Source organism: Rhinolophus sinicus, linkage group LG13 (genome assembly GCF_036562045.2).
Source record: "Rhinolophus sinicus isolate RSC01 linkage group LG13, ASM3656204v1, whole genome shotgun sequence".
NCBI lineage: Eukaryota > Metazoa > Chordata > Mammalia > Chiroptera > Rhinolophidae > Rhinolophus > Rhinolophus sinicus.
The window spans coordinates 52,418,354-52,441,673 of record NC_133762.1 but is presented as its reverse complement, the minus strand read 5'-3'; the positions used below and the strand labels follow the sequence as shown (position 1 = coordinate 52,441,673).

Here is a 23,320-nt window from a genome sequence, read left to right as displayed (position 1 = left end):
CCTGGGCCTTTCTGTGTTGAGAAGTTTTTAATTACTAATTAAATCTCTTTACTCATGGATGTGTTCAGATTTTTTTTTTTTTAATTTCTTCATGATTCAGTCTTGGTAGATTGTGTGTTTCTAGGAATTTATCCATTTTATCTATGTTGTAATTATTGGTGTATTGTTTTTTGTAGTAGTCTCTTATGATCCTTTGTATTTCTGTGTTATCAGTTATAGTGTCTCTTCTTTCATTTATAATTTTATTTATTTGGGTCCTTTTTTCTTTCGTGGTTAGTCTAGATAAAGTTTGTTAATACCGTTTATCTTTTCAAAGAACCTGACTATTGGTTTTACTACTATTTTCTATTGTTTTCCTATTCTCTAATTCACTTATTTTTACTCTAATATTTATTATTGCCTTTCTTCCGCTAACTTTAGGCTTAGTTTGTTCTTTCTAGTCCCTTGAGGTATAAAGTTAGGTTGTTTACTTAAGCTATTTCTTTATCCTTGATGTATCCATTTACTACTAAAACTGTCCTTATTCTATCTGCTTCTGCCGCATCCTTCAAGTTTAGAATATTGTGTTTCAATTTTCATATGTCTCAGATATTCTTTTATTTCTGTTTTTATTTCTTCTTTGATCCAGTAGTTGTTCATGAGTATGTTCTTTAATTTCCATGTATATGTGAAATTTCCAACTATCCTTCTATTATAGATTTCTAGTTTCATCCCATTGTGGTCAGAAAAGATATTTGATATAATTTCTAACTTCTTGAATTTTTGGAGACTTTTCTTTGTGGCCTAGTATAAACGATCTATCCTAGAGAATGTTCCATGTGTTCTTGAGAAGAATGTATATTCTACTGCTATTGGATGGAATGTTCTGTACGTGCTCTTTAAGTTTATTTAGTCTATAGTGTTATTCAAATAGCCCTGGTCTTCACACAGTCTGGACTGCTTTCTATTTACCTGCTTCGTTTGCTTTGAATGGCATGAGGGACAGTGCCACCAAATCTTACTATCAGGCACTTGCCCATTAGTTTCTTTCCTACCTCAATCTAATGCAGAATGCAAAACAGTTTCAATACTTTTACCCCTTTTTCTACTTTTTAAAGTAAGTACACAGTTTCCTAGGTTTCCTGAGAAAGGCTGCCACTGGAGACAAGAAAATACACTAAGGTATCACAGGTCAAGATCAGTTTATTCAGTATGGAAGCTCCATTGGATATTGGACTTCTTTCTTGAAAAGAAAGCTATATGGAGATTATGATGGGCCTGTGGCAGAAAGTACGATGGGGGCTGAGAAAGTGACCAAGGTAGCCCTGGGGCTGGAAGAGAGCCTGGCAGAAAAATAATTAAAGGCTCCTCCATCCTCCCAGTTACCTAGCTTCTATTAGCAGTTCTTACATGGTATCCCATCTAAGATGGGCATTGCCTCAAATGAGAATAAGAGAGTGAAGTAGAGGAACTGTTGATGAAAGGAATGAAAGCAAAGAACACTAAGTGGAAAGAACAGGAAAGCAAAGGATGTTCCTAGGTATATATTGGTCTGTATGCCCCAGTTAACCCTCTAGCCAGTCTCCTTCTGCCTGGGAATGGCTGCCCTGAAATGAGATTGCCAGCCCACTCACTCCAGGTTCTTGGCATTTCCAACATACTCACCATGTTTTCTAGTTCTTACCTTACCCCAGGGCTGGACAGATAGTTTTGAGTGAGATCTGCTGGGAGAAAAGCTAGACTAGGATACTTCCTATACATACATGTCTGCATGTATGTGTACACACACACACACACACACACACACACACTATTCTCAGGTACCAATATGCCTTCAGCATGTGCAGAGATCTAAAAAACGAATTTCAAGTCAAGTACTTTTACATTTCCCAGCTGCCCTGATGCAGATCCCTGTTTTATCCTAGCAATGAGGCATATTTTCTTTGTTTTATGAATGATGAAAAAAATGATGAGTCTTAATTTTCTTCCCTATACAACATGGGAAAACAGCAACTCTGTGCACTTCTCCTTCATTATGGATGAGGGGATAAAATATTGCACAGTTGAAAAAAAATTGAGAGACAATAATTTAGGATGCTAACCTTTTCCTATAGCAGTGCCAGCAGATCTTCCTAGCTTGCTAAAGGATTCAGAATTTGCAGAATCTGAGGGCCCCTGAGCTGCTAGTGATCACTTTCCCAAATTCCTGTAATTTTATGCAAGGGATGACATTTGTAAGGTTGGTTGAATGCCTGGTCTTTAAAATAGGGCATTGGCAGTATGTCTGAGGCATCTGAGGCACAGGGTGGACACCTGCCTGAGGGTTAATTTTATAAGATTTATTGAAAGAGGGTTGTAAAATTACTTAAAAGGTAAGTAATGTAAAGTGTTTGTTTAACGAATTAGATTACATTATATTTATGCATTAGAATATAGTGTGAGATTTCAATTAAAAAAATAATTCCTCACTTGCATAGACTATGCCCTGGTACCCCAAGGCAGTTACAGATGCATCAAACTTCATCTTTAAAGGGGCTTTGATGATAAAGTAGAAGAGTCACTGATATGATGCAAAGACTTATTGATGTGCAGGCACTTCCTATATTAATTCAGTCTTCACATGCTGCTGATGGTGAACCCAATGGCCTGGTGTGGGATGATTCCTATAAAAATGATGTGGCTATAAGAAGAAGCATGGGTAGAAGAGGCAGGGGTAAGAGCAGAGGTCTAAAAGGAAGTACGGGAGTCATGACCCTTATTGGGATAAGTCTTTGGGACTCTGTTCTGGAAGAGCCTTAGTTCAACTCTTTTTTGTTTTTCTTCTAATAAAAGAAGATATATATTAATATTATTTCCACCTAATATATGAGGAAACTTGGAACTGAGGTTCAACGTAGAGGTTAGTGAGTGGACCATCCTGGACTATAATTTCATATCCTCCTGATTCCCAAACCGATACCAGTGAATCTGATCTCAGTTATCACAGGAACTAGTTGGGTGTGGCTAGGGAAAAAAACAACAACTCTGGGTCTCATTTTTCCCTGCCAAGCATAAGGAGCTGAGACAGGTAGCTCCTCATGATATCTAAAATGTCTTCCATTCCAAAAAGTCTACGATCTTACAAATGAAAAACTGTGCAAACTTTCTGGGTGTTTTTGGAAATGAAAAACTCGCATTGGACATTTTCCCTCTTCAAGCCAAGTGGCAGAATAACTGTTATCTACCTCCCAAGGTTTCCTAGGAAGGATGCATGTGAAAGCTATCTTACAGTACCACAATTTGGTTTTGTCCATAAGAATATACTGTCTTATGACATGGAATTTTATTTTTGACACCACAAATAACAATAACTTTGTCTCCCTTATCACTGAAAGCTTCTGTTTACATACAGACAAAACAAAATGTTTTCATTCTTAGAGCTTAGATAAACTGTAGTGAGCTTGGAATTGCTGAAATAAGTTGACTTTAGTTTTTAAACAATAGGCTACAGTGGTTATGGCTAGTGTGATATAGAATGCATGGTGTGATGTTACAAACAGGCTTCATTTCCAGATGATTAATCTCACAGAGCTTAACCACAGGACACAGAGGTGGCTGAGAGGTGACAACTGACTTTCAAAGAAAGAGCAGAAGCAATCCAAAAGAAAGCAAGGTGGCTCTCTTGATAAGAGACTGTTGACTGGTGTCATTCAGAGCCCACATAAAGCCTCTTTCAAATATTAAATTAGTTGCGCAACAGTGTAGACACTCTTCTAGAATCTAGGTGATATGAGTGAATAAAATACTCAAAACTCCAAAAGGAACTCAGACTCCAGAGGGAGAGTAATAATGATAACAATAGTAGCAAAAATGAAAATTATTGCTAACAATAATAGTAATAATTATTAAATGTTCATCGCTATGTATCTGATACCATGATAAGCACTTCAATGTACTATCTAATTTAATCTTACAGCAAACTATGTTATAGGTCCCTATTTGACAACTGAGGTTCCTGAAGCCTAGAGAGAGAGAGAGAGAGAGAGAGAGAGAGAGAGAGAGAGAGAGAGAGCAACTTGACTGAGGACACACAGCTAATTAGAGATGGACTCAGAATTTGAATCTAGATCAATGGGGCCCTAAAACCCATGCCCATAGTCATATTGCTGTGTGCCTCCTTCTCCATTATTCTTTGGTACTCTAAGAGAACTTATCAGTTATACTCATAAACTGATCATACATAGTAACAGGGGAAACCTGCATTGCCACCCAGGCAAGCATGACACCAGAATCATGAAGCAAATGTAGACTTTGAAGAGGCTTGAAAGAAAATGGGCAGCCAAAGAATGAAAATGTGGATTGTTTCAGGATGATTAAAATTTAACTACACAACACCACTGTATCACAGTTACTATTTATACATTTAGACATATACATATACCTAAATTAACTGTTTGGCATTATAATAGCCAAAAAGTAGAAAAAATGCAAATATCCATTAACTGATGAGTGGATAAACAAAATGTGGTAAATCCATACAATGGAAAAATAGAAAGAAAAATTACTGATAAATGCTACAACATGGATGAAATTTGAAAATATGCTAACTGAAAGAGCTTTGTCACAAAAGACCACATATTTTATGATTCCATTTATATAAAATATCCAGAGCAGGCAAAGCTATGGAGACCAGGAGATTATTATTTGCCTAAATATGGGAGAAGGGAATGAGGAATTACAGTTAATATGGGGTTTCTTTTATGGGTGGTGAACATTTTCTAAAATTTGATTATGAGAATGGTTGCACAGTTCTATGAATCTATTAAAATCATTTTAAAAGGAAGGATTTTATGTTATGCAAATTATATTTTAATAAAATGCTTAAAATTTATATATCTAAAAGACTGGACTCTGTTATTGACTGATTCTTCTGTTATCATCTTAAAATCTAAGTGAAATAATTCTTTCCAGTAAGTAAAAAGTAGAAATGAGGGTATGATAGAGTCTGGTCTCTGGAGTGAACAGAGCAGGTCAACAGCCTTCCCCACCATTGGAGAGCTATCTGTATCTATCTATCTGTCTATCTATCTATCATCTTTTTGAAGACACAAATTTTTAGAGTAGTTTTAGGTTGACAACAAAATTGAGAAGAAGGTACAGAGATTTCTCATATACTACCTATCCCCCCACATGCATAGCCTCCCCCATTATCAAGAGTAGGCACCAGAGTGGTACTTTGTTAGAAAAGTTGAACTTACATTGACACACCATAATCACTCAAAGTCTATAGTTTTTCTTAGGGTGTGCACTTCATGTACATTCTATGGGACTGGACAAAAGTAAAATGACATATATCCATCATTATATCACACAAAATAATTCCATTGCCCTAAAAATCCTCTGTGCTCTGACTATTCTTCTTTCCTCCATCCCAACCCCTGGCTAGCACTGCTTTTTTCATTGTCTCTACAGTTTTGCATTTTCCAAAATGTCACATAGTAGGAATCATAGCCTTTTCAGACTGGCTTATTTCACTTAGGAATACGCATTTAAGGTTCTTCCATGTTTTTTCATGGCTTGATAACTCATTTCTTTTTAGTGCTGAATAACATTCCAGTATCTAGATGTACCACAGTTTATTTATTCATTCACCTACTGAAAATTGGTTGCTTCTCAATTTTGGAAATTATGAACAAAGCTGCTGTAAACATTTGTTCAGGGTTTTGTATGGACATAAACTTTCAAATCATCTGGGTAAATACCAAGTAGTGTAATTGCTGAACCATATGGCAAAAATACGATTTTAAGAAACTGCCAATCTGTGTTCTTAAGTGGCTGTACCACTTTACATTTCCAATAGCAATACATGAAAGCTCCTATTTTCCCACAACCTTGCCAGCATTTGATGATGTTAGTGTTCTGGGTTATGGTCAATCTAACAGTGATGCTATCTAGAAGTTCATCGTAATTCAATGTCTCCTTTTTCCCACATAATGGAATTATAGTCAGGCATGTGGATTCCAAGCTAGACTAAATTTCCAAGCTCTTTCATAGTTAGGTTTGTCATAAGACCAATTGCTCTCCCATGGATGATAGGTAGAAGTGATGTATGCTACTTTGAATCCAGGGACCATAAAATAAGGCATGTGCCTATTCTATGTGATTCTTTTGCAGGGATCAGGATAGGTAATTCTATGAGAACAATGCTTTAAGGAAGGCAGAGCAACTACTTAACACCATGGTAGATTCCTGGCTCCTTGAGTGACAGAGTGGAACAAATTCTCCCATAAGCAGAATGCGCACTTGGAACTGTTATCATAGAGAGAAATAAAATTCTATGTTCACTAAGCCACTCCATTCACTTAGTCATTCACTAAGTCTCTTTGTTACAGCTGCTTAGCTTCACCCTAACTAATACAGTGCCTTTCAAATGCATTTCAAGATGCATTTTAAAAATAGAATCACTGACTAAAAAGGATTTGACATGAAAATCATTGTCCTAAAGAGCTAAGCATACTTGACTTCTCTAGGAACTGTCAAAATTATTGTTGAAGTCCTTTTTAAAAAGAGCTGAGATATGTTCATTTAAATTGACCCTTTAGATACAAGTATGTATAAGAAGCAAGAAAAAGAAATGCCATTAAAGACTAGATGAGAAAACTGAGCAAGTACATGGAAATTAACTCACTGATCAAACCAAAAGTGTGGTCAATTCTTAGACTCACCCTAACAGTTCTATGTGGAGAACGTCTTGATAGCGCTCCTATTTTTCAACATGGGTGAAAGATATTCCCAGAGTTACTACTAAATGGGAGGCTTTGTGATTTACTGAAGTGGTTTTTCTATTTCCTTAAAAGGTTTAATGTTTTAACACTTCTTCTATAAGAAAAGACATCTTTTTTAAAATGTAGCGTAATAATAAGTGGCAGCCTCTGATGAAGGGGTGGGTTAGAATTCATTTGTACCTTCTAGTCCTGAGTCTCACTTTCACCTGGACACAGCTGCGAGGAAATAGGCACGCAGACCTCAGAAACAGTAATAAAATTGTAATCTTTATTATTTTTGAAACATTTAGTATTTTAATTAAGTCCTAAAATTGTTCAGTTTCAAAAGAACACCTGGGAGAATGACACTGGTTTCTCATCGCATCTGCATTACCAACCAGAAAGCTGTTTCCAGGATTTTCATTTCTTTTGGCAGATCCCTGGGGGAACATTGCCCTTGGATCTCACTGCCATTGTTATGTAAGCTGAACTAGTAGCACGTTTTGTTGCTAGAAACTTGAGACTATTTTCCAGAGCAAAGATAGTACTTTTGGTTTCTTAGTTGCATGTCTTTTTATTATTTAATATCTATGTCTTAGAGCAAGAGGGGAGTTTGTACCACATTTTGTGAGATGAGTGCGTAAATGTGTACATGTGTGAATGTATTTTCTAAAACTGTCTATTCAAATGGTAAGCACTAAGGGGGTTTCAAACATTTTAATAGCTAGAATTTTGTTGTCTGTTAAGCTTTTTCTCCAGGGCTTCATAGGATTCAGCTCATAAAATAATATTCAAATGTGATATAATTAAGATGGGTTTGGCCCATACTTTGGGCGGTATTTCATTTTCCCAAAGAAAAGCAAGTTACACTGATTCTAATGTTATTTTGCTTTGAGGACCAGCAATTAACTCAAGGCTTGCCAAGAACAATGCTTCATGTAGTGGGAATAACATGACCAGGACAAAAAAACATAGGGAGTCAGAGAAAGGAATTTATGAGAAAGAGAAGCGTCATCATTAGACCACCTGAAAGGAAGTTTTCAAAGCAAATGGAAATATCAAAGGGAAGAGAAGAAAGCAAGAGGGAGGGGGAGAGTTGTCAGGGGGATGAAAGGGAGGGATACACATTTTTGTCAATTTTGCTCTGGTTTCCAAATGTGTTACATAAGGTAACTCTTCCAGCAAGCCCAGAGCTGCGCAGCAATTCTGTTGTCACACCCTCTGAAATCTGTCAGCATTTAAAGCTGATAGAGGGCATGCCCCTAGCACTGCAGTTGGAGAATGCCTTGGTTTCTTTCCAAGTCATGTCTGTGAATTTAGACAGATATAGTGATAAAAATAAGTAGATATAAAATTAACAAAACATGTGTTGGTCTCCTTTTTACCAGTTAGAAGCAGAAGAGCAAACCTGAATGCAAATGAGGGATTCAATTAGAAGTTGTGTCCTGGCAGCATTTCATGGAAAACACAGGGAGACCAGGTGATCTGATAGAAACAGGCCTTCCACACTGGTAACAGAAATATAATGAATAAATATAGAAGCTGCTATAGCTGAGTTATGCTGTACTTAAATTTTTTCCACAAATTTCCAGCCAATAACTCAATGTCTGAAATTCCTTCTCTAAAAACACCACCCGTACCTGGAAAGCAAGATTCAAGATTTTTCTTTTTCTCCAGAGAGAATATTTTCCCAATTACTCAAGGGATACAATTTTCCACCTGGACCTCATTTCTGTTAACTATATTGACTCTCATAAAATGAACTGAAATTATTTGTGCTCTTGACTTCTCAGTAAAAATTCCATTGCTATGTATCATGTCTAGCCTCTTTTGTTAAACTTATTAGCACCAGAGTGTCCAAGTCAGGCTCAAAGGGCAGAAGGCATGCACAAGATCTGAAATGTCCATCAGGGAAGTTCAAATCTGTCCCTCTGAGACTAGCTTAGCGGCCAATTCAAACCTTTCACTGGAATCTGAGTTTAGAGCCCCTTTAAACCTCATCTGGATTTGTTTTTCTAAAAGTAACACAGGCCTTCCTTTGGTATTTTACCAAATGTGGCTTTTCATCCTGAGTGTAAGCAGGAGGTCTGGTGCCCTGTGGAACCATCCTGGAAACATTACATTGGAGTAGCACCAGTGGTCGCTGAAAGTTAGAGTGGAAAAGTCTGGTTCCTCTTCTAGGGGAACTTCAAAGCAGGCAGGGCCTGCTCCCATTGTCTTTCTCCTTTAAATTGGGCAGAGTCACATGGTAGATATTCTTCAGTCTGTGTCTTGCAAAAAGATACAGCTGGTTTGGGGCCATCGGGACTTGTTTTTGAAAGGCTGACGAAGGGGGAGAGGCTGGGAGAGTAACTGGCTTCCACTCTGGTTCTGAGCCCCAAAGAACCAGTATACACCAAGTCCTCTACACATACATTGAATGTGGTTATGACGTCTGAGTTTCCATGAAATGGGAATGCTTACTGTTGAAACTGACCTGGCCTGAGATCACCTTGGCAATTAAATAAACAAACTCCTTCAAAAGATGGCTCTACCGCAGTCAAAATTGTATTGTGGTAGTACTAGAGTTACATTGGGTTTGTGGGCCATAAATCTAAAAGTGAAGGTAAATCCAAAGTAAACAGGTATCAGAAAAATTACAGCAGGTGGGGACATGGTCTGGCACTAGGGCATGCCAGAAGTCAGGATAGGGGCTCAGGGCAACCTGTACCTCCCTGACCACCCTTTGTCCTGTGGGCCATAATAAACAACACAGTTTTCTTAAATGACATTAAATACTATATTCACTTTGTCTAACTGAACAAGTTCTCGTGTTTTCATTTCACCTTGCCAAGGTGGACACTGCCATGCCTACAAATACCATTTCCAGCTTGACAATGTTTTTTCGAAGCACATTTGTTTTTTCTAAAAATAGATATATTTGCCCATTAAGAAAATATCAAATGGGTGGCTTTTTGCCAATCAATAATTCTGATTTTTTTTTTTTTTTTTGTATCTTCAGTTAGGTAACAACGTGGGTTGTAATCATTATTGTTGTCATAAAACAGCAAATATTTGCTGAGCTTCTCTTAGAGACACAATGCTAGCCACCGAGTGTGCACAGAATATGCACAAATGAATCCCTGCTCATTAAAGAATTACAAAGTGGTTGTGAACACAGGATATATAAACAAAAAGCCATAGAACAATATGAGGGAACAGTCATTAATTGTCCAGATTGCAAATGCTGAAAGATTTCAAAAGATATAATAACCACCAAAAGTCAGAATATTCAAGGGAGACTTCTCAGAGATCAAGCTTCAACCTCTATAAGTATATGTGATGTGTTTTTGTTTGGGGATTAGGGTAGAGAGCAGTGGTGGTGATGCTGTGTGTGAGTTTGGTGAACAAGTATGTGTATGTGTATCAGCTCATTTGTAGGTAACAAAAAGTGTGTCCATGATAGGTGGATGCCAAGAAATTTCTCAAACTATGTTCTGGAGAAAACGCTAGTCCTGATAAAGGTTGAGCGAATAATAATTTCTGTGGTCAAATAACTTTAGGAAATACTGCAAAATGAATCCCCCTTTTAAAGATGCAAAAGCAAAGGTACATATAAAAATTTTGGCACATCAGTTCACATACTCAAAAAAAGTATTTCCCCCCTCTTCACAAATTTTGAAAGCACTAGTTTAGGGAGATACATAAAGTGTCTATTGTTCAGTCTAGAAAAGGTGGGCATTAACCTGCAAGTAATTGAATACGATCAAAGTCTTCTGAGCAGATGTGAAACACGCACCATGTGATATTTTAGAAAAATTAATTTAGTAAGGTTTAGAATTTGGAATAAGAAGGGGAAGGACTGGAACCAGGAGACTATTTTAAACCCATTCTAGGATGACTTACAAAGTGTTGGGAGTTTTGTTTGCTTGCTTTTTATTTTCTGTTTTTTTTCCATTTAGCTGTGGACTATTTTCTTTAAATAAAGTATTATTCCAAATCCCAATAAATAAAGATAAAAGTAAAACTGATATGGATACTAGAAGAGACAAAGCAGGGTTCTGAATAAGACCAAGGAAACAACCGATCTACAATAGATGCGTACTAGGAGAAAATTAAGGACTAATCAGAAAGCTACAACTTCACAAGGAACATGAAGTAATTTTCAAGTTGCAAAATGCTAAATTGTCCACAAACTAAAGAGAACTGGAGTAATCTAAAAGTTTCTAAAACAGGATCTCATGGAGCTAAAAATAAATTCAGGCCTCAAGCTCCATTGAGGCTCCCCAAAGGCAGCATGGCCCCTGACTTCATGGTTATCAACCTCAGTTTTAGATTTACTCAAAAAAATAGAGGAGGAAAAGAGTTGAGTAGCCAGCACTTGAAAACTATATATTTTGACCTGATATTGTGAAAATTCATTAAGCTTGTCTGGTGGCTATCCTCCAAGCCAGGGGCTATGTGACTCTATCAATGCCCTACTCAACAGTGTTCAATACTTCGCTCCCCCCCCAACACAATGGAGTACTAAACCAGATGTTATATTTGGAGCTATAGAACTCTCTCTGAGGATAAATCCCTGTCTTCCAGGGATTAAAATTAACCAAAGGCCACTTTAGGTTTGATTTAGTTTTTACTGTCCTCTCTTGGAGTCTCTAATTTTAGTGTCCCTTCTCATTTTCTTTTACTTTTCCATTTTCTTTTCCTGCTGCATTCCCCTTTTCTGTTTATATCATGTTTAATTCACCTTTTGAAATTTTTTGCACTTTACCATAAGATTCTCAGAGACAAAACAGATATCGATAATATGACAAGGTAATAAACATAGAAAATGATGTGCATAGTATAGTTTTTGGCAGCTGGATTTTTGTTTTTTTGTCAAGGTAAATCAAGATTGTCATCAGAGAACTTTCTCAAAATGAGAACCATTTCGGCAATGGAATCTGATTTGACTCTAGACAGGGTGAAATGAAGATGTGGGATCTTGACCAGGTAAAACTGCATGTGATGCTTCCTATAAGCAAATATTTAAGAGTTCTAACTGGGTATCTGTGAGGCAGAAAGAATGGCCATGAAAGGCATAATGGTGCAGATGGTCCAGTTTAGCCCAGTGTCCACTGTGCTTCTACAAAGATAGTCTGTAATGGAATCGAGAGAGAAAAAGGGCATGCCTTAAATTATTAAATAGTGTAAATGAATCCTTCCCCATTAATTTGATTCAGGCCTACATTTTCCATTGTGTTCTCCCCAAAACCTTCAAACGAATTAACAGGTTAGGAGAAATAAATCCTCCTATAACATGAATCTAAGTATCTGTGGGGACAGTGTCCCACAGAGCAGTTTCCAGGCTCTCGGCCTTGCGTGGAGAGGTGCTGGTTCGGGTGGTAAATGGCCATCAACTGTGATTGGTTGGCCATCAGCTGTAACCAGTTAAACATTTGGCTACTGATATAACTGCTGGGCTGCGTTGATTGGTTGGTTGGTTGGCAGGCTGAGAAGTGAATGGTGGACTGCGGATCGTGTGGCTACTATTGCGTGCATCTCTATCGGCCACCAGAAAGAATATAGTGGTATGACTCCCCTATCTATGTCTCCGTGGGTGTTCCTTTTTGGCCTAGCCATATCCTGCGTTCTTATGTGGGGAGCAGGACCAGAGGTCCAACATGCCGCCCCACAAGACAGTATCCCTCCCTTATAGTAATGACCTTAAACTATTTATTTACATTCTCACATATTTTATTTTCCAGTTAAGAGTCTCTATGTTTGAGCCCAGAAAGTTTGTAATCTACTTGGCTTGATCAGAAAACCCTAAAATGACAAATAAACTTCATTTTACCTTAGTATTGTAAACCAGATTTATTAATAGCCTGAGGAAAATGCATAAGAAAACATCATTGTAGGTAGAAGAATATTTTAGAGAGCTTTAGGAAAGTGAAAACAAGTGATTATAAAAACATTTGCTTCCATCACTACTTAAAACAATCCATCGATACTAAAAAAAAGTTTGTGCTTTATTAAAATTATTTGTTTTTATTAACAGTCACTTCTTTGGATTTTTTAATTTAAACATTTACATATATGTATGCATGTGCATTTTAATGTTTCTATTATTTTGTAATTCGTGACAAAGTGATAACGCTAGGTTTTTACATGCATTATGATTTATCTAAGAAAAACCTGACTTTATTAAAGGAAACACTATTAGAGGTCAAATCTTACTAGAGCAAAAACTTTTAAAAAAGACATTAAGCCACAGTATAGCTAAGCATTACCCATAGTATCTAGTACAACAACATTCAATGATACAAAAGACTATCCAAATAGCCTCTTGAGCTGTCTCAATGGGATTTGACCTACACTTTGAATCTCTTTAAATTGTAAACTGTCCATCAGAGAACCTCTTATTTTTCCTGTTAACCTCACCCTTAACAACAAAATAATGAAATACGAACATTATCAAAAGTTAGATTACTTACCATAAATACCTGTTGAAATGCAGGGAAATGCCTGTGGAAAAAAAATAAAATAACAATAAATTTTAAAAGAACAACTCTGTGGACCCTGACACCATTTATTTCAACATCTATTTTGCTTGATAATGGGATGTCCTCACATACTCAGAGCTCTGAAACCCTACTCAGTTGGAGTAGGAGATATTATAGAAACAGGTATATTGGATTCACTGAAAACTTTTTCTTACCGGCAATCATACCCGCTCACAAGAGTCCACTGTTAAATTTTCAGGAATCTTGTGAACCAATTGTTAAACACAGTTATTATTAAGAAATTAAATCACATAAACCCATAACAAAATAAGTTATAGCTAAAACAAATACTCAGAAATCATCTATCACTTCCTAATTATTTTACCACATTTTATTATCACCTATGCTCTTGAGATTACTTAGGTGTATCCTATGTATGTGGTGGAAATACTGAGTATTTTGTCCCAGCTCCATGTAAGTGATGTCATCTTGATGGCTTAAAGTCTGAAAATATCAATCAATATTCAAGTTAGACTAAACGTGTGGGTCAATAGAAACCACAGGTTGGCTATGAATATATAATTTGGATAAAATTTAATGAAAGTGTTCTGTAATAATCAGTTGACTATACAACATTTATAATAAAGGATACTTCATAGTTTATTCTCATATTTGTGTACTACACATTCTTTTTATCAGTAAAATTAAAAAAAAAAAAGCTAATATACATACATACCCATTTTTCAGTCATTTTTTGAAACATTTACTAGAACACCACTGCTTATACCATATGCTATGGAATGAATGTTTGTGTTTTCCCAAATTTATATGTCGAAATCCTATTGTGATGGTATTTGGAGGTGGGGCATTTGGGTTTAATTAGGCCATTAGCATGGAGCCCCCGTGATGGAATTAGTGTTCTTATAAGAAGAGGAAGAGCTAGCTAGCACCCTCTGCTTTCCACCACAAGAGGGTACAATGAGAAGAAGGCTGTCTGCAAACAAGGAAGTAGGCCCTCTCCAAACACTCGATCTGCTGGTACCTTGATCTTGCACTCCTTACCCTCCAGAACCGTGAGAAATAAATGCTTCTTTTTTTAAGCCACCCAATCTACAGCAAATTGTTATAGCAGCCCTAACTAACTAAGACACCATATTGTACTTAGTAATGTTTAAATAATTTGATTGAAAAAGTAAATGAACAAATGTAAATATATAGTTAACTCTAAGTTAGGCCTTCTTACAGTAGAAAGTGATCTGAGCCTGGCACTGTCCTCTGCCAATTTACCTTTGTGTAAAGTTAAGAAAGCTGTTTTCATCCTCCTGGTCTTTGTATTTTTCAATTGAAAATAAAGATGATAACATCCACAATATAGAAATATACTGTGTGAATTAATGACAGAAATTTTGTAAAAGTGACTGATACTGCCCCAGAGGATCTAAAAACTGCAGCTACTGTTGACTGTAATAATTAACATTATTACTGAGCTCAATAATAATGAAATATCTGTCTTTTATCTTTGCAACTTTGGGTTAAATGTTCTACATTTTATTTTCTTTAATGTTTTCATAGATTGTACATTTATTCCCTTTGCATGGATGTCCTCTTTAAAAAGTCACAATTTATGTGATTTTGTTTTAGAGAGAATAATAAGATAATGTATTAAGAATTGCACACCTGAAATCTATGTAACTTTACCAACAGTTGTCACCCCAATAAATTTTAATTTAAATAAACAAAGAATAATTAATTCTGTTAAATTCACCTATATGTCTGCAAAATAACAGATTTTTTTTTTTCTGTTCCTTTACTAGTACATGCTACTGTTTCTAACAAGAAAATAAGACAGTTTCTGGAATGGAGCATGAGTTAGTTTTTAAATGAATTAATGAGTTAATTCTTGAGATGACAATAAGATCTGAAGAATGTTCTTGAATGACTCAATCCACACAATGACACAGACCATGAAGAAACAGTATGAAGCAAATTCTCCTGAAAATAGTGGCGTCTCTACAGGCATTCACCAAGACTATCAACAGGTCTTACTCAGTGTGAAAATCAATTGCAAGCTACTATAAGCAATTTGTTACTAATAGTAAGGGATCAGAGTACAGGAATGGCCTACTTAAAAACACAAATTAAGAGGAGTCAGTCAGCCCTATAATGTGTGTCATGCTCACTCATGTCCCACAGTGCCTTTTAAATGAGGTAGAGAGAGGTAAGTTTACAGCTCCTGCCCCAGGAATTTCATAGGAGTAAACCGAACATGCAAACACCATCCATCTTGTGCTTGCAGTAGACAAAGAGAAAACTTTGAGACCTGCTGTTTGAAGCCATCAAGCAAAAGCTAGAGGATACCACAATGTTTTCAATAAGCAAGTCCACTTTAACTCCCAGTGGGTGTCCTTCCAGTTCACCCTGTTGAAATGTTTACTTAACTGCTCTGAGCAGGAGTTTCCTCATCAGCAAACAGAAATGATGAGACTCCCTCCAGGGGTCTATGGGAGGATTAGGAAAAGTAAGAAACACTGAGCATTCTGTTTTACAGCAGTAATACCTTGATTCATGCTGTGGGGGGCACTGTGCTGGGGGTACTGAGTCTCCACTTTAAGCGGGGGGTGGGGGGTTGTTGCTCTAGAGCAGGGTTTCCCATCCTTAGCACTACTGATACTTGGATAGGATAATTAATTGCAAAACATATACATGCAGACATTGTCAATGTCCTAAGGGGCAAAATCAGCCCTGGTTGAGGACCATTGCCATAGAATCTAGGGCCTAGACCCCAGCAGTGCTGTCAAGGATTGACTTTTCAAGTATTGCCTCAGATTCAAAGAGTCATCTCACTCAAGGCCATGCCCCTTCCCAGGACAACCCACATCCCATAACTAATACATGCAGAGTATAAAAGCCTTGGTTCATCTTGACTCAATTCAGTGAAACACTGATGGACCTTCCCATCTCCAGAACCCCATGGGGTCAGCGGACCATCACTGGACCTGTATTACGACTCATCTTTCCCTTTGCCCACATTTGTTTCCTTCCCCTCTCTTCTTCAGGCATTGAACCCAAGGGTACACCTTAGTAAACATCCTGCACCCTCTACTCTGTCTCAGAATCTGCTTCATAGGGAACTGATCTGAGTTAACCCTTCTGCTTCCTTCTAAGGTCCATTTATATAAGTCGTTCTCCTATCAGATCAAGCAGGAGAGAGCACAAAAGGAACAGTCAATGGCAACTTTCATTTGCCTCAGCTCCCAGCTCTATCTTGGAATCAATCATGCAACTTGATAATTGAGTCTGAATGTACCAACTGCCTTGTCTGTTTTAACAAGGACAAATAGTTTTACCTGATAATGACATTGATGCCTTGCATGTGAAGGCAAACAGTCATGTAATAGAGGATAACTTTGGTAATATTATTGCATTAATTCAAACAAAAAGGCAGTGATAAAGCCTTTTAAAGAGATAGAAGTACTATATCACAGAAAAAAATTATGTAAAACAACTTTGCATTCATCCAAACTAAATCTCCTCCATTAATCACTTTTTATTATCTAAAAGATAGAGAAAGAGACAAAGAGAGATTGAGGGAAAAAAGAGTGAGCGAGTGAGCTCAACTAAGGGATTTTACAGCACATGGTCTGGTTCTTCACTATAATAAATTTCTGATGGGGCCACCAGAAGTGAGTAGCATGGGATTTCATTATTTCAGAGCTGTATTTAACATAACCACCTCCTACAAAAGGCCTCTGCCATGGAAGAATGATAGATTATACCAAAACTCAGGCCAATTAGTCTGGTTTGTTTTAAGTGCACATAACTCAGAGTCACCTGTAGAACTCAGGGAATGACATCACCAGCCCAATTTGTGAGGCTCCAGATTTTCCTTCCAGAAAGACCCAGAAGCAAGAACTCTCTAATCAGCTCTGAGCATATAGCCATCAGAAACTTGCTTCACAGCCCTTGACTTTTATCCAGGGTTGTTTTGTTTTTGTGTTTTTCCCCAAAATCAGCATGCACTTGCTCTCTTGGGTGAAAAACATAATCATTAGACATGGAGAATGAGGGAGGATTTTCCTTTTGTAAAATTGTAGATCAGGCCACCACCTGGAAAAAATTTCCTTGGTCCAGCATGTTGATTCCAAGTAGATTTGTAAAAACACAAATCTTTAAGGCTGTATATTATGTCTCCCATCCTCTTGAATGTCTTTCTCCACTTATATTTCTGTGATAGTAATTTGAGGGCAAGGAAGGAAATACCCTTCAACCTTCTTTGTCTTAACCATAACAGTACCTCAAAACCAGGGCAAAAAGCCCTAGCCAACATCATAACTATCACTTACTTTTCCTTGACTCTTGATTCTTAGTTCATGCCTTCCTTCAAAGTGGGAAATACTTCTTCTTCTCCTTATTAATGGCCATTACCATCTACTCATGGCTTATGCGGCAGCTTTGTGATCTGAGTAGGACTGATACCCCCCTCAGCTACATAATGAATGTGTTGACTGAGCTGAGTAATGTCTCCCTTAGGCATGAGAATGGAGAGATGGGGAACCTGACATCATTGAGCTGTTGGTATAAACTACCTGTAAAGTGCTCCCACCTCTAGAATCTTTCAATTGCTGAGCCAAAACTTCGCTTATTATTTAGTCAGTTATATTTTCCAATATTTGCAAGCAAAAGCATGATTCCTGATATACAATTATGTGCCTTTAATTATATAGCACATTTCACTGAATTAAGGAAGCTGACAATTGTAAGAAATTTCAATATTGTGTTGAACTTCGTTTACCACTAACAAAGAGGAAGCTTGGTAAGTTAAATATAATAAATTATTTCTTATCATTTAGGATTTTTATTGTGTACTTATTAAAATTGCTATTTTGGATTTATTTAGATAATTTCTTAAGTCACATCTTGCTCTAGAGCACAGATAAAAAGGAGTTAAGTTATGTTTTTCTAAAACTTCCTCACATTTAGAGTCCAGTACTTCTGAATCACTTTTCAACAGAGTCATAGATATACATTTTCCAGAGTTTTACCCTTGCTCTCTCAAGAATGGTATTGTTCATGGACCAGACCAGTGAGAAGCAATGGCTTGAGCTTGGAGCTGAGCCGCTGGTGGGAGGCGGTTGGCTCAGTGGTTAGAGCACTGTGCTCATAACACCAAGGTCTCTGACTCAAGTCCCAAGTCCTACATGAGCCAGGGAGCTGCGCCCTCCACAACTAGATTGAAAACAATGACTTGACTTGGAGCTGAGCTGTGCCCCCCACAACTAGATTGAAAACCAACGACTTGACATCCTGGAAAAATACTGTTCTCCAATATTCCCCAAATAAAAAAGTTAAGAAACAAAAAGAGTGGTGTTGTTGATCCAGTCCTTCAAAAGTGCTTCACTGTTGACTCTAAACTTTTCTTCCAAGCCTCTAACATAACAATCTCTCTAAAGCTTTGAAATTGTCTCCTTCTTTGTTGCCAACTGAAACTTTCAGACAGCATCCAAGACACATACCTCCTCCTCAAATGGTCCCTACTTGGTTGGTTGGTTGGTTGGTTGGTTGAAAGTCAGAGGTTTGCAGCTGTTCGGTCAATCCACCAGGAATGACAACCAGTGAAACCTCATCACAACTATGCTTGACTGTAAAATATTACAGTTTGTAAAATGCATCCTACTTTAAAAGAAGTTAGACTGTGAGAAAATGTGCATCAGTAAAATTCAGGGTACCATTTTTATCTTTAGATGTTTGGTTACCAGCATTGTGGGCTGTGTCATAGTCCCCTTATCCAGAATGCAGTGTACTTCAATATTTCTCAAAGTTTGATATGCCTAACTCTGGGAGTATGCAATATATTCTGAGGTGGCAAACAGATGGGCACTAATGATTTCAATGTAATACATACATATTATTCTTATACACTCCATTATTTTCCCCCAGTCTTCATTCCACCTTCTATTATACCATTTGTTATGTGATTTTGCAGTTCCTCCATTAGGGGAGGATGTATTTTCCTTGTCCCACTGATGAGGGGTTTGAGCATATGACTTGGTCTGGCCAATGGGATAATAGACATAACATTTAGGATTGAACTTTTGCACTCTTGCCTTTGGAGGATAACCATGAGTAGAACATGCTTCATGCAGTTTCTGGTCCAGAGAGGCTGAGAGACAAGTGAAGCAGATCAACTGAATCCAGTCTAGGTCAGCTTTGCCCCAACCAACCTACTGGCATGTATGCAATGAAGACCTGCTTATTTCTGTATATCACTAAGTTTCAGACTTATCTGTTACACAGTTTGACTGTGGTAATAGCCATAATATAAACATGCTGAAACTGTATGTTATTATAATGTATTATAACAAGAAATAATAGTTTTCCACTTAGGTTGGAAATATAAAGTTCCCTTTGAAAACAAAACACTTAAAGAGTATATTAAAATATCAGGTAATTATCACACTAGAAGGTAGAATATGGATGCTTAAAGTTAAAGAAATACAGATGCAGTAAATAGAGATTTGAATCAGAAGGCAAGAGCTGAGGGTCACTTACTAGCTATAAATTTGAGAGCCAACAGTATGTCCCCTCAGCACCTCAATTTTCCCATCTATAAAAGGAACAGTGTTGGACTAGATGGCTTCTGCAGCTATTAGATTCTATGATGCTATAAAGCAGCCTCTCACCCTTCTCTATAACTCAAGGTAAAGGTGAAAGAGAAGCAATTTTGTATCATCCTGAATTCCTCATCGTGTTTGGACACGGGAGTGGCAGCATGGCAACAATAATAGCTTGTCATTCTTGAATTACCACACTGTGACTGAGCCAAGGGCTCTATGCATATTATCTGATTCACTCCCATGAACAGTCCTACGATAAAGAATATATTACACCCTTTTTACAAACATGGAGGAAAGTAAAGATAAGACAGCAAATTTGTTGAAGGTCACAAAAAAGAATGCTTACTCAGGTATTTATTATTTTATGTAAGGAATAACTGATTCTATCTTTTTGCCTTTAATATTTCTTAATTATACAAATAACATATGAATACATTCTCAAAAGGCTCAACAAGACAGCTGTAGGCAGACAGCCGTGAGAACTTTCTCCCATAGCCACGTCCCTCCCTTCCTCTGTTTTAACTAGAATACAATCCTCCCAGGCCATCATAGTCAAAAATATGGTGCCCATCATCCCACCCCATGTATCTACATTTTTTGTCTTTCTTAGGTCTCAATCCTCTAATCACTTCTCATCACACTTTAATAAAATTTGCAATCAGGAGCATGGCCTCCAAGATCCCAGGGATCTGGCTTCCCCTCCACCCTCCTTTCCTTCTACTTTTCCCTTTGCTCACAGAGTTGCAGCCACACTGGCCTACATTCATTCTTCAAACACAGAAAGCACAATCCTGCTTCAGAGCCTTGGCCTTGCTGTCCCCTCTGCCCAGCACACTTCCTTTCAGATCTCCGGACAAGAGTCACCTCCTCAAACAAGCTCTTTCTGGCCACCAGCTAACTTACTCTGTATTCCCTTACACTGCCGACATCCCTTTATGACTCTTCTCACCACCAACACACAGTTGTTTACTTATTCATTATCTCCTTAACTTCAGTGCCCCTCCCCTCCTTTCAAACTCCCATTGAAGACCTTTGTTTTACTTATTGTTGTATCATCTACATCTAAAACGGGGTGTGGAACTCAATAGACAGCTGAATAATTAATTAATTAACAATTGAGTTATATGGCATATAAAAAACATAATCATACACAGAGGGTGCCAAAAAATGTATACACATTTGAAGAAAGGAAAAAACTGCATTAAAACTCAATATATACTGATAACAAAACATGAATACAAGTCACATGTGACTTCTGCAATTACAAGAGGTGCTCAGAATGGTTACCATCAGTGTCCAGACATTACAGCAAACTACTGCTTGAGCAACATTGACCGAAGTGTCCACTTGTATACATTGTTTTGGCACCCCTGGTATTTATATTTTTCTATATGTATGTTTTGGAACATACATTGTGTTTTATGTTCTATGATTAGCTTTTTTCAGGTGTTAGATCTTAAAGATTTTCAATATCAGTGTATATTGATCTATTTCATATTTCTAATGGCTATATACTATTCTCTATATACTAGTCTGGTGTGGCTACCCTATGTTTATGTAATTATTATGACATTGATGGACATGTAGGTTGTTTGCAAACTTTTTGATAGCAAATAATGCTGCAATAAACATTCTTGACTATGCTTTTATATACTTAACACACCCTGGAAGGACCCATTACTAGAAATAAAAATAACTTGTTTAACCATTGCATTAAAAAAAAAGTACAATTAAAAGTTTGAAAATATTGGCAAACAGCCTCTCCCAATATTTTTTTTATAGTAAAATCTCTTCAACAGTAGAGAAGAATCAATGGTTCTACTTCCTACACACCCCTGCCCCTTACACAGGTGAACAGAGCAAAAGGATGCTGTTTCCTTAACAAGTCACACTGGAAAATGCAAATACTATCAATGCACCTCCCATACCAAGGCTAAGTAAACTGAAGGTCAAGGTCATTTAAAGGAGACTGTTAATGAGATCACACTGAAATAGCCAGGGAAGTGTTTGGAGTGCACTGTGCAAGCTCACCCAGGCACCATAATTGTAATAATTTTGTTTTTGTTTTCTTCATTATACCTTGGAAATCACTGTCATAAAGTCATTTATTGCCAGCTGTTTTCCTGTTTATAACTACAACTCCTGCAGTATAAAACAAACTATTACATAGCCATAAATAGTACCAGTCCTCTTCCAAACTTTGTATTTTCCAAAAAGACAGCTGGATTAGGTCCAAGGTAAATTTATTGGAGGCAAAATGTCAGAACCAGCAAAGGGAGAAACTTGCCTTTGCTCAAGCTTGCTTGTGTGACTGGTAGGAATGTTTCACTGTAAACTATACATATGTGAAAATGAGAACAGATCACCGTAAACCTGCTGAACCCGAAGAATGTGCATTCTGTTCCAAAATGTTGACATCTGTAAACTCCCTTTACACAGAAGCAAAGGGAAGAAACAAAGGTTGAAAAAAGAAAACAAAAAAACAGAACAAAAACATCTTCTCATATCACAGCAAACCAGTTGTACAATATGAAAGCTCCTATTGAAACAAAATGTCCCTAAAATGTCTTTTCAATAACCTTAATCACCTCCAGTTTTGTAAGTACCCCCTCCCCATCTTCTTCTGACTTAAGTACATGCATTAGGCACACTTTGCATCCCTTGCACCAAAAACCAAGGGCTGGGGAGCACAAGGGGATGCCCTGAGGTGACCTTTTCCTGTGCAGAGCCTGGGGAATATGGAGATAACAGTCAATCATTTCAGACCCCCTAAGAAGTAAATAACCCTCTTGAGACTGAAAGGTCTATAGCTCATAGCCATTGCCAAGATCTAATTGTGCCTGTTGGGAGGATACTTCCTGGCTGAAAGTGGTACTGAATTGACAAGGGGGAGCCCTGTACAGACGATTAACGGACTAGAGCACTGCCTGACAGAGTGCAGGGCTTCAGGCAGAGCTCTGGGGGACTTATGGACCTTGAAGCTTTCCTCAGCATAGCTGTCAGGGATATTTTCAGTGGCCTGTCCTTTATCACTCCTCCCATAGTGTGACCCCTACATAGCAACTGTCACAAGACTGCCCTCAGGCTGCTGGAACCTGCTTTGCTAGTGCATTTAGAAAGCAAGGAGCCTAGGACTCAAATCCCCTCAGGTAAGTTGTCACTATGCAGGAACACTTGTCCGGGTGGCAGCAATGCTGAGATATAAGCTTCCTTCTGGAGAGCATCACCATTGGATTTTGTAGTCACCTGGGATTTGGCCTGATATTTACCCTTCCCTTCCAGTCTCAGTTCTTCACATTTCACCTACTTCGTTTTCCTGGAATTAACCTAATAAATCCCGTTCCCCTAATCCTCATCTCAGAGATGGCTCTCAGGCAAACTCAGAGGAAAGAGCACAAGGTCACTTCCAGTCAGCCTTGGTTAAAGGGAGGAGAAGAAGCAAAACACTCCTTATAAAGCAATGAAAAGGGAGAAGGAGATTCCTCAAGACCATGAGCACCTTAAACAATCGAGATCTGCT

General features: G+C 37.6%; 1 protein-coding gene across 4 annotated transcripts in view; it reads right to left on the bottom strand.

The window, feature by feature from the left end:
• MACROD2 (mono-ADP ribosylhydrolase 2) overlaps window positions 1-23,320 on the bottom strand; it is a 2,106,080-nt gene that overhangs the window by 590,324 nt on the left and 1,492,436 nt on the right. For all 4 annotated transcript variants that reach the window (XM_074317443.1, XM_074317442.1, XM_074317444.1 and 1 more), the window contains exon 7: window positions 13,178-13,208. In XM_074317443.1, the coding sequence (XP_074173544.1) occupies window positions 13,178-13,208 (31 nt within the window). The remainder of the gene's footprint in view (window positions 1-13,177; window positions 13,209-23,320) is intronic.